Source organism: Anser cygnoides, chromosome 8 (genome assembly GCF_040182565.1).
Source record: "Anser cygnoides isolate HZ-2024a breed goose chromosome 8, Taihu_goose_T2T_genome, whole genome shotgun sequence".
NCBI lineage: Eukaryota > Metazoa > Chordata > Aves > Anseriformes > Anatidae > Anser > Anser cygnoides.
This window is the reverse complement of record NC_089880.1, coordinates 1804378-1816845: the sequence shown is the minus strand read 5'-3', so window position 1 is coordinate 1816845 and position 12468 is coordinate 1804378. Positions and strand designations below refer to the sequence as shown.

General features: G+C 35.8%; 1 protein-coding gene across 4 annotated transcripts in view; it reads right to left on the bottom strand.

Annotated features, from left to right (window-relative positions):
• Nucleotides 1–2691: 2691 nt before the first annotated feature.
• BTBD8 (BTB domain containing 8) overlaps nucleotides 2692–12468 on the bottom strand; it is a 35582-nt gene continuing 25805 nt past the window's right edge. For 3 of the 4 annotated variants that reach the window (XM_048067105.2, XM_067001586.1, XM_048067106.2), the window contains 6 exons: nucleotides 12086–12147; nucleotides 10404–11040; nucleotides 10138–10225; nucleotides 9420–9559; nucleotides 5884–8229; nucleotides 2692–4544 (listed from right to left, as the gene is read on the bottom strand). In XM_048067105.2, coding sequence (XP_047923062.1) covers nucleotides 4075–4544; nucleotides 5884–8229; nucleotides 9420–9559; nucleotides 10138–10225; nucleotides 10404–11040; nucleotides 12086–12147 — 3743 coding nt within the window. In that variant the 3' untranslated portion in view covers nucleotides 2692–4074. The remainder of the gene's footprint in view (nucleotides 4545–5883; nucleotides 8230–9419; nucleotides 9560–10137; nucleotides 10226–10403; nucleotides 11041–12085; nucleotides 12148–12468) is intronic. The other variant, XM_048067107.2, reaches the window with a different exon arrangement.

The following is a 12468-nucleotide window of genomic DNA, read 5'->3' as shown; positions in this document are numbered from 1 at the left end:
ATGCCTCTCTCTTTAATCACTAGTTTCAGTTTCCTTCCTACCTTTCTCTCATACACCTCCAAGCTGGTATCTGCCTGCCATTCATTCGAAGGAAGCTAGAATCTCATTTTGATTGCACCTAAGAACATTTTCTTAACCAGCCTCAAAATTGCTATTTTATTCACATCATCTATCTCGTGGTCCATTTTCAATAATTTTTCTTATATTCTGCCTTCCTCATTTGACTCGTGTCCCCCCCTTTGCTTATTTTCTTAGCTTCCCTGATTATTTTTCAACCAAAGCCTTTGAAAGAACCTCCTCTTTCTTCAATTTCCTGTAGGGGTCCAAGTGTTCAGGCCTCAAGTTCTTTGTCTTTTCATGTCTGCAATGTGATTTATTCCACAAATACAATTTTAGTTAGCATGTGAAAAACTGGCAGAGCCGCTTCTCCAGTGCAATCCAGACTCTTCATTTCCAGACAAAAACAGTTAATTATGCCTATTAACATCACCTTCTGGAGGTCTAGCCTATTTTGAACTTAATACATCTATACCTGTTAAACATCCTTCCTTGTTTTTCGCTTCCATAAAACGTCATTCAGGATAAGCAAAACCAGGGTCATCATCTTAAAGTCTGATTTCCAAGTCCTCCCTTCTAAATTTCTGATTCTTTATTCCCTGTAGGCTACAGGCAACTTTATCCGTTCACATAAGCGGATCTTATGGAAGCTGTCAGTATTACCTTTTGACTGCAAGTTTCTCTTCTAGACTTTGACGAAAAAACAATTTTACTGCTGTTACTCATTCAAAATATTACTGCCAAGGTAAATCCTTAACCATTACTTTGACTATGCCATCTTGTTTCACTGGGTGTACGTATCTTGTCTTTACTTCAGAGGTCATTCAGGATCTCTTACGCAGTATTCATTCGGGGCCCACTAACAGCTTTGGTTACCTGCATATTAAATTTTCAAACAAACCTTTGTCCATTCTTTCATGTTTTGGAGAAGAGACCAATACATTGGCAGAATGATTGTCAGGAGATGTGAGCAGGACTCCAGAGAACTGAAGTCATTGAAGCTATTAAACAGATAGCCACCTATACCAGCCTAAAGCTTGCACAACCTCCTAAATGAGGAGGGACTATTAAACAACATCGAGCACGAGCAGGAATATAGATCCTTACAGCTTCCTCCAATTTTCCCTTCCCGTAATGCATACAGAGAAAAAAAAACACAACCGTTTAAACTGATGGTACACTGAAACTATTGCTAATTGGCTGAACTAATATTGACTCTGATTTCACTTTTACATCCATTTGTATTTTTTTTTTTAAATCTTTTGTCTTAACTTGGATTATAGCCACTCTAGGAAGCCTTTGTTTTTGTTCTGTTTGTACAGTGTCTAGCCAGTGGGATGCTGGTCTGATTAAGACTCTCAGGCAGTCTGGTAATGTGAATTAAAAACAATACTGCTTTTTGTTCCTGCTACTTCTACAGAGAGTCTGTGGCTGTGGGAAGCTGAATTCTATTGCTACATATGCATCAACTGAACAATACACCAAATCCTAATCATTGGTCTGCTGCTAAACTATTACAGGAATTATAACATCAGTGGGTACTTGAAGAGAGAATCTGATTTGTTACACTACAGCTGGAAAAATAAATAAAAACACAGCTCAGTAATGTGATTATATCTCAATATGCGAAGTGTGAAACTGTGTGCTGGTTTTCAGTTACTTTTTTAATTCGGTAAGAAGTTAAAAATATGGTTAAAGCAAAAAATAGACAAGGGGAATCTTTCTTTCACTTTGTCACTTTTCCTAATCCTTTATCTTTGTCACTTTTCCTAATCCTTTATCTTCTCTTTTCCATCATTTCATTTAACATTTGAACGTCCACCAGAGACATCAACCAGGATTTTAAAGTTGATTAAACTGCATTGTAATCATCTTTTATGACAGTCTTTTGCACAGAAGTTGAGAAAAAAAACCATTTCCTCAACATTCTGTGAGAGCTTCTCTAGAGTTTTTTTTACTGTAGAGTCTTTTACTGTGGCTGATACTAGAGTTCTTTAATTGATTCAGAAGTTAATGTCCTTGCTTGTGACCTTGAAGGTGAAAGCTAAGTTTTCTTGATGACTTGCACCTCTAAAGGTTCTCCTAACTCCTCCAATAATAAAGGCTTGGCTATATACAACATATATTATATTTAAAATACTATGAATTTTATTATCACAGAACATTAATGCTGGTAAAAGCTAAGAAGACTACAGGAAAAGTTACTATGAGATTGAATATCTTTCTTGCATGGGTTTTGAGTCCTTCTTCATTGACATGAAGAGAAAGGAGGGTTTTATTTTTTCCCCCCCTTTCTTGATATTAAAGAAAGGAATACAATTCCTCCTCAGTTTACTTTAGGGAAAATAAAATGTCACTTTTACTTCTGTATCAGAAGTTCAAAAAAGGGGCTTTCTTGAGTAAATGTTTTGCCTTAGAGCCCTTTATTGTGTCAAGTCCAAAGACAAGTTATGACTTTATGACAACTTTAGTCATGTGTTAGGGCAACTTCATATTTCAGCATAACTGAGAGTTTCTGACTGTTGATAAAAATAAATGAAGTTCCTACAGAAAATTAAGGTGCCCTGTCAGAGTTCTGCAAAAGTCGGCAAAACTGACTGTATTATCAGTGGGTAAAGTCAGCTAAAGTTGTGCTTTATAGTTAAAAAAAAAAAAAAAAAAAAAAAAAAGTTAGCCTTTTACTGCCATACAGCACTTCTCCTAATGACTAAGAGGAGGTAGAATACTTCTTTAGATTTTGAACTGTGTGAATGACAAGCCCTACCATTTCCTTACTAAAGGTATTTTAGAGAGGCTAACCCCTGCAGGGAGAAAACCCCTCTGTCTTTGTAAGAACAATGAATAATTTCTCCCTCCCCTCTTCCCCCGTCAAATCAGAAGAGACAATAAACAGTCCCCTCTATGCCCAAATTCATATCTAGAAGCAACAGAAGGAGCAGTACTGAGAAGGATGTCCTATCTCATTCCGCTCACAGAAGAATGGTTATGTTGACATTTAGTCTCTGGATAGAAGCTACACTAGAGAGATAAAAGAATCTCATTACCCCTCCAAAAATGTAGTATCTATGAGAATAAACAAAACCAAATCTCTGAGAATCTAGCTATGCCTCAGGAAGTGTCAGAAGGGTGCAACTATAAGGAAGTGAAACCCAAAGCTAGTTCTAGACAAAGTCAGACTTCTGATATGAGTGACTAGATTATTTCTACCAGGACTTCAGACTGAGATATACTTTTAGAAATATCAGACATACTCTTTTCAAACAGGAGCAGCATTCTCCTGACTCTTCTGAATTAACGTACTATGCCATTAAAAATATTTACTTAAATACATGCATTTTCAAGAAACAATGCCCTTCCTAGAGCACAGAGCCTCTTAAGACTTATATTTAAAGGAAAGACCATTACAAAAATTTATTGAAAACTTGTAAACAAAAAATACAAAAAAAATCAAATGTGGATGAAACAGATGAAACAAGCTGCTCATATTAATAAAGCCCAAAGAGGATTCATATTGGAACCTTTCCTGTGAACACAAATTTCTGTTATTTAAAGCAGAATTGACCTTTCGACACAACCATTCTGAATCTTTATTGTTGTAAAATTGAGTCACCATATAGAGAAAGAGAGAGAAAAAAAGGAGGGAATAACTCTACTAATTGTGCAGTCATCTTTAAATTCTTGCTTAATGAGACTATTAAATGGCAAAAAGGAAGATAAAAGGAGAGAGGAAACCACGATCTTCCTTTCAGGTCATCTAGTTTTTCTAACAATTCTAGAAAATACATGCTCAAAATTCATTTTAGAAAAGACATACGTTTAAGTCTTGAAAAATTACTGTACTTGCAATTAAATCTCGATTATAAATTAACATATTTACCTCATTATATCAGAAAGATTGCCTCAGTACCAAGAATTGCTTGTTCTTGACTGATGCAGTATTTCATTATTGTATGGAAACAATGCATCAAAAATAGATTTGGGGAATGGATTGGAGTTAGTTGCAAACATTTGATCACCTTAATGATGAGTTTCCAGTTCAAGAATTGTCCATTCCCCTTGAGGGGAAGAACAGTCTTCAGATGAAAAGCTTGCCACTGTAATGCTTGCTGAAGAATCATCAAGTGGAGACATAAGTTCAGTCCACCTACTGAATGTGTCGACTTGTGATGTACCCTGAGGATTCGAACCATCTCGTGCCAGAAACAGTGTCTGATTGATTAGACATTGTGCTAAGTTAAGGTCTTCAGGAACAGAGTTTTTGAAACCTATATTTGAGTCCTGCTCAGATAACAGTTGCCTGAGAAGAGTCCAATCCTGTTCTGCAAACTGCTGATCTTCAAGATCCACATCTAGAACTGCTGTTTCTGAATCCATCCTCTGCTCAATTGCTTCTCCAACATCCATCTCATATATTGGAGAAAGGGTTTTTGCAGGCCGGTGCTCAAACATGCAGGTTTGTGCCATTGTGTCATAATCATCTATGTCTCCTGAAATAATTCACAATACTGTACAATGTAAAAATTGCAGATGATCCTTCCCTCAGGGCTGTGTAGAACAAATTTAACTCATTCATGAAAGATAATCCAACCAGGTTAAAAAGGGGGTGATGGAGGGTTATACAAAATTGACAAAATTTTAGGCATTTATTTCCTATATAAAAAACAAAGTATGGTTTATAAATCAAGTTAAAGCAGCAATCACCACTGGTAATTAACAATAACCTCCATAATTAAGTTTCTGATACAGAAAATGACAATGTAAATACACATTTAATGCACATGAAATTTCTCATTTACTACATAAATTTAGACCAGGAGGTGCATGGAGGGAATTAATAGAGAATGACTACTGTATGGTGACTTAAGCCATGTCAGCTTAGAAAAGAATTAAAAACAAAATACTTCATCCACCGGCTTATTTCTACACTGCACATGCAACAGCAGCTGCAGGCAAGGGCAAGCAAACTTAAAAAATAAAATAGTACAACTTTTGTTGTCTTAAGTGTTATATGGTCTGGCTGAACATAGATCGTCATCAGCATTTCATTGCTCTTGAATACACAATAGTTGATAACACTATTGTGTATTTTTGATGGGAAAAACAGACTGAATTATTGGTATAAAGACAAAACACAAAACAACTAGACAAGTATTCATCTAGTCACATCAAACAAGTTAGAACTCTTCTGTGAATAAGCATTAGTTCTAAGTATAATCTCTCTTTTAGGAAATAAGCTTTTACTGGTAAAATTTAGAATTTTAAACATCTCATAAGCTCTAAATCAGAGTTCAAACCTGCTCCCACTGACATATATGGCAAATATTCAGTTATATTCAATGGGAGAAGGACCAAGTTTGTGTATAATATATAAATAAATAAATTACAACAGTAATACATATAGCTGTTCAGGTAAGCAGTTCAGTGCGCTTTAGTTAAGGTTATTACTGTAGTTATTGCACATCCCATTCAGACATACTATATGTTGTCAAGCAGACAAAACAAATACTAAGTTTCCATAAAAAGTTGATGCTGTCAATGTTAGATTGGATCAAAAATAACTTAAGTACAGAAAGCTGCATCCAATCTTTATTTTAGCATTACATTTAAATCTTTTCCTGTAGTAGTTAAGTTTCTCATTGAACAGCATGGTATTTATGGATATTTCAGACAATCATTCTTTACCCTAGTGAAATACTTAAAAATACTTAAATTTAATATAATTTCCGCCAAAATTACTTCAGTTTAGGATTCAATCCCAGGCAAATTGCCAGTTTTCCCTAGTAATTTGCTCTTGAATGACTGAACGTTTCTATTTCTGTACATTACCTGGAAGTAAATCAGTATTAGCGAATTCAGTAGGTGCTGCTTGACTGTCTCTCACTTGACCTTCCTGAGTCAGTACCTGATTCTTACTGGCTTCTACAGGTTTTACAGAGTTGCTTTTTTGCATATCAACATTTGTTTCTCTTTGATGAAGATCCAAATGACATGGTCTTCCTTGAGATTTTGCATCATTGTCTAAGTATTTATTGCACTGCTGAAACTCAATAGCCACCTCATTCTTTATATTTACTTTTTGATTTTCCCCTGGACATGGACTAGCCTCTGAATATACTTTCTCTGGGCAATTTTGTTCAGTCATTGACGTACCTTGATTCTCCTTCTCTGGAATTTCAGTGCCATGAAGAGGTAGGAGACAACTTTCACTTTTTTCCAGTCCGTTGTCTCTATCCTTAGGCTGTTTGCAATCCAGGAATCCACCTTCAATTTCCAATGAGTATCTTGAATAAAAAGTCTTTCCGTGGTGCTCTTGAGAAACACTGTCAAATACATCTGAAGGAGTAAGAGAATCTATTGAATGCTGATGTGAAGGATGAGTTTCTGCTCTATCATCAGATCCCAATTCTTCACATTCATCTACTGAAAGTAAAGCAGATCGTTTGAAATTTTTAGTTATAGAAAACTCTTGTCTTGCACTATTGTTTTCTGTTGCATCTTCAAAAGCTAAATTATCAATTCCTTGGAACTGCTGAGTGGGAACATTTGATGGAGGAATGTTTTTTGCAACATTTTCTGCTTCAGATCTGTCATCTTCTGTTTCATCAGCAGAAGAAGAAACTTGGTCTGCTTCCTGAGTAAACTGTGCATTGCCAAAAGCAGAATTTTCAGTTTCTTTAGTATTGGTCCTTGCGCTTCCCTGATGGGACCAAATTTCATTTTTTTTTCTTGGTATTTCATCATCACTTGTTGAATTAACACGGAAGAGATCAGAACCTTCTTTTTTCATTTTTACTTCTATTCTTAGGCTGCTGTCATAAATTTTTAATTCTTCAGGTGTGCTAGTGTCACTGCTGCTTCTTCCAAGAAAATCATGGCATAACATAGTGCTGCATTTAGAAATCCCTCTTTCATTGGATCCTTCATCATCCTGAGAGCCTCCAGCATCATAATCTTCTGATCTTGGTTTTATATCATCAGAGGATGTGGTGGCACTGCCAGTATCTGATTCGGGACTCTCTTTTGGATCTAGTGCACCAGTATTCCAGTGGTCCACAAAGGGAATTTCTGCATTTTCTTGGTTTTCTGGCGTTTCCATGGGATCAATACCTTCTGTGTAATGATGTGCACATTTGTCCCTTACTCCTTCTGTGGAACATTTGGAAACATCATCTAAAGCTACTGCAACTGATTTGTATTCAGTCAGGGCTGATGTATCACACAACTCATTAGCTGAAAGAAATCCCTCCATATGAATCTCAGGAGATGATGTTACATCTTTATTGGTTATCCTTTGGGAAAAGCTCGGTGAAGTATTTTCACCATGGTTAAGACCCATATCACTGCTTAATTTATCACTTTGTTTGATACAGACTGTTGTTGCTTTTGAATGTTCTACCAGTTCTCCTGAAGCAGTAGCCTTTTGATTGGTTTTCTTGGAAAAGTCTGAGTATCCATCACTGGTAGACTGCGCTTGACAGTGAAATTCAGCAGTATTATCATCTGTCTTTCTGTCTTTATTCTGTTGAATTGCAGGCTGATCTTCACAGATTTGTCTTGCTTCCATTTCATTTTGCAGTGAAACATGCAATTTAGAAAGAGTTTCTTCTATAATCAGAGGCAAAGATTTAGATTGTGATTTGTATTCCTCATTTTCAGGAGGATCCAATAGTTTTTGTTTATCGGGTTGGCAGGATTTATCTTCTCTGCTACCTTCCATCATAGATTTTAGACATTCACTTTGCTTTGCAGAACTGCATTCATTATTTTCATGAAGCTGAACTGCCACAGCATCAGCCATATATTTTTCAAGTTTCTGTCCAGGACTTCTGTGCTCTGAGGTGTGCATATTCTTCTGAACAACAGGAGATTCACTCCTTGAATGTTTTTGGGCAGAGGACTGAGATTTTAATACAGATTGCCCAGCTGTTCTCAGTTTTGGGTCTTTATTATTCATGATCTCACCATGCTTTGATGGAGTCTGAGGTTTGGGTGTTAGTGTTTTTGCAGCGGCTTTTGTTACAGGTGCTTGAGACTGCTTAACACTCTTCTTCTTGGCTGAAGGAAGTTTTTCTGGGAGTGCTGTCTGAACCAGGTGCTGTACCACATTTTTTTCTTCGTTACGTTTTGGAGACATTCCTGATTTCAGTGAGTTTGGTGATTCCACCATAGGTCCTAACAAACAGTGAACAAACAGACAAAGATTGTAGATTTTAGTCTATGTATATGCACTGAATTTAGGTTAGTGTGCATTTGTATTGAGAAACAGGTTACTCAACTTTTCATGCAACTAAGGGATTTAAGGCTTGTTAAAGAATCAAGAGTTGAGATCTTAAATACAAACAAGATGAAAATGCCATCCTGCATTTACATGCCATCTTTGGAACTAAAGCACTTTGTAGACTATACCTGAAAGAATTTGACCTGTCACCAAAGTAGTCATCACTGGAGTAGAAAGCATCAGCAATGTAATAGTGCATAGAAACACCGCACAGCAGTTAGCACAGGAAGTGATGAGTACTGTATTCAGTTTATATTGTAGAGGAAATGACAGGAGGTACAAGCTAATTGCATTACTTGAAATGTGATTAGAATACCAGAATGAACATCCCTGCTCTGTCTGATCATACTGCAAGATCTCTAATGACCATAAATTGACAGGACCTGTGGTTTCTGTATCATAATGCATATAAGATAACGCAACTGGAACGTTCTTTCCCAGCCCATCCTCAGTAAGTGCTAGATCCAAATGGGATTAGAAGGAGCTCCATCCTTAACACTTTGTATTTTCATAAAGCTGGTTATCCTCTCTGTGCTCTATGTCATTTCCCACACCTCCTCTGAACAGCTGTCGAAATTGAATATTCGTTCATGGGGGTAGGTCAGCATCAGCAGAACAACTACTAGGGGGGCAATCAACAAAAAAGGGAGGCATAAACTAACAGTTCTTGAAACAGTCTGCAGTCTGGATCTTTGATGCATATTGTAAGCGCTTGACCTACAGGATTTCTATTGAACTCAGTCGTAGTTTTAAGTGCAGAAGTGTGAGCTATTAGCAAATAAAAGACTTGGCAAAGCAGATAAACAGAAGAAAACACCAATTGGCAGAGAAGGCCATCTCTAAATATTTTGAAATAGCCATTCATTTACATTTTACAGTTTAGTGTTTTCACCAATAGTGAAATATGGAAAATAAAATTGTTCAGAAGATTTTGCCAATGCTTGCACTAAAAATTAAAACAACTACAAACCAAACAAACAAACAAAAAAAACAACCAGCCAAACAAACAAAACCAAAAAAAACCCACCCACCAAGTTTTTGTAAAAACAATGCAGGACTGTTTCATTACCACTGGAAACTTTACCTTGATTTTTGGGGGAATTGGTAGGTGTGTTCTGAGCTTTTTGCTGTGTAGCAAAGTTGCTACTCACATTCCCTTTTTTCTTTAGAACAGCTTGTGCATTTTGTTCATTGCACCCTTTTCCAGTTGACTTTTTTGTTAGACTGCAAAGAAATTATATGCATGATTTTCAAGCATAAGATCTAGCAATGTTTGATTATATTTGAACAAGCAATATATGTGTTTTAATGTACACACATATATATAAACATTTAAAATCCAACCTAAACCCTGTACTTTTTTGGAAAGAAAATATACACCTATGTATGTATATAGGCACACACACACATATATATATATATAAATACAAGTGACCGTTGTCGTATTTTCACAGGGTTTCAACTGTCTTCCTGTGCAGTGTTTTTGCAGCTCACTCTAAGCTATCCCAGAAATACTAAGTTTACAACACCTTGTGTAGTCATTAACTGTTCCAATTGTGCAGAGTTCTGAATGACCTACAACAACGTTCAAATGATTAGCATGAAACAATCCAACACGAAATCCAAAGTGTTTCCAGTAACTATTTTTTTTTTAAAATAACATGCAATAGACAATCATTCTGAAACATACTCAGGTTAGAAGTAACATGTTGGTTTAACAGTAAATTTAATAGTTTAACTGAAAAAAAAAGACTTCACAAGCATGCATCCATACAAACTAAAAAAGCATATTATTAACAAACCTGCTTGTTGTGGCATTAGCCTCAAGCTCAGTCTTTTTTTTTTTGTTGGTGACTCCATTTGATGTCTTCAAAGAAGACTTTGTTATTACTGTTGTAAAATAAATTAAAAGTTAATTATAAGGGAAAATGCATTGCATATAGGTACTGAAAAATTCTAATACATGACGGTCAGCTATTGAAAACTGCATAGATGCTAAACATGTAAAATTTTTAACATATGGCTCTCAATTGATGATAGACTTTTAAAAAATAAATAAGTAAATTACCAGTATGTTTTTTTCCTTCCTCTACCAATTTATCCTCTTTGGGTTCTTCTGCCTGTTCGCTGGCAGTCTGGATATCCATGCTTGAGTTTGTTAACTTGCTGGATGTTCCTGCCACAGTCACTATGGATGGAGATTCCTTCCCTGTGTTTTTTTTCAATGGTTTTGTTTTGATTTGCACACTTGCGGTTACAGTCAGCACTTTAGGCCTGGCACCTGTGATTTTTCCTTCGTGGTTCTTTAATCCTTTGCCACTTCCTGAATTTTTTTGTCCACTTGCAGATGATGTCTTTTCAGTATCTTGCTTGGTAGGCATGCTTTCAGCCTTTGTATTTCCGTTATTTTCTATTTTTGTTTTGATGACAGCTCTAGCCTTTGGTGAAGCAGTTTTTTCCCCAGGTTTTGAATCTTTAGTAATTTTGGAAACAGTTTTTTTGCTATCTTTTCCCTTTGTATCCTCATGCTTTGAAGTCTTATTGGCAGTGTTTCTGTTGGTGCTTGATGCATGTCCAGATGCTCCTAATCCATCAGATTTCATTTTATCCTGATTAGTGGAAGAATCTCTTCCACAATCTTTCTTGCCGCGTTCTGTCCAAGAAGTATTCCTTATACCAACAGATTCAGTACCAGATTTATTTAGCTAGAAAAGAAAATCAGAAAAAGAAAACAGAAGACTAAATAATCATAATCTGTAACTTCTGAAACACAGCTATTTATTAAGTAGTACATGAATCTAAAACAACAAGTTTCAGCATTGATGTAATTTTTAAAAATCATATTTTCAGCTCAGATTGCTGGCTTACAAAAGTACCAGAAAAAAATCTAGAGTGCCTAGTTTATTTTTTTGTCTTACAAAATGCTGCTCTATATAGAGGATATAGAAATATCTAAGCAGAGTCGCACTTTTACTTTAGACAATTTTTTCTGTTATGTATTACTACTGTCTGCTGATGGAAGGAAACTTTTTTTGAGCTACACACGCCTATTTTCCAAGGAGAAATAAAGACTATGAATTATTAGAAACATAAAAATTAATTTGAAATACATGTGTTTTTTTTAAACCGTTACCAAAGTATATCCATCAGATAAGTGATGATAATTACTCTCTCTCTTAGGTAAAGATATTCTGAAATATGGAGAATTAAGTACATAAAATGGAATCTTTGTGTAATTGCAATGTATCCATGACCATCAAATCATATGAAACCCACACTAGTTTTCTACTAAATAGTAACCTAATTTTGAGCATGAGTCTCAACAGAGGTGTTGTCGTTCAGGGCATTAAAACATAATTTTCATGGCAGGGAGCGTAACAGACTCGCTGATGCCATGGCTTGTGATAATAGTAGAGATTTGTTAGCTCAGTAGCAAACCATTTGCTCTGGGAAACAGATCTGTTTCATTACGTAGCAACAGGGGAATGTGAGATTCTGAACACAAATTCCAATCTTTTATTTGAGCTTATCTGTTTGAAAATGTAGTAGAGCATAGGCTGAGTCCTAAAATGTTTCCAGTAATGGACATCACTGATTCTGCAGAAATAAGAGTTCAAGAGAATACAATTTTTTCAAAAGGAAGTTGCATTAATTAATGTGAAAAATTAACATTAAATATAAAACGAATGACAAAAATAGTTATGTTCACAAGCTTTCGAGTACTTTTAATGCTCGGATATGAAAGTTTACCTGAGAACTAGTGAATACAGGTTTTTTGCCAAGTCTTCGGTCATCACCCTTGTCAAATGCAGCTGTAAAGAGGAAAAGCACTTTCTTTAATATTTAGCAGAAAAGAAGGGGGACAGAAAACAATTCAGCCTACTCAATTAGCATCTTTTGAAATCAGGAAGTGATTCTTTGGGTCCTGTAATTATTTTAAGAAGGCTAATTTTGGTGATGTGGCAAATGTTAAGAGGAGAAACAGCTTTATATTTGGAACAAAAATTGTGGTATTTGTAATGAGGTCACATGGCCACAAGCAAGTTTTTTTTAACTCTAACTTGTTTCCCCATTTTCATAGTAAGACACGTTTGTTGATCCAAGCTTACCTTACTTAAAGCTTGAAATACACT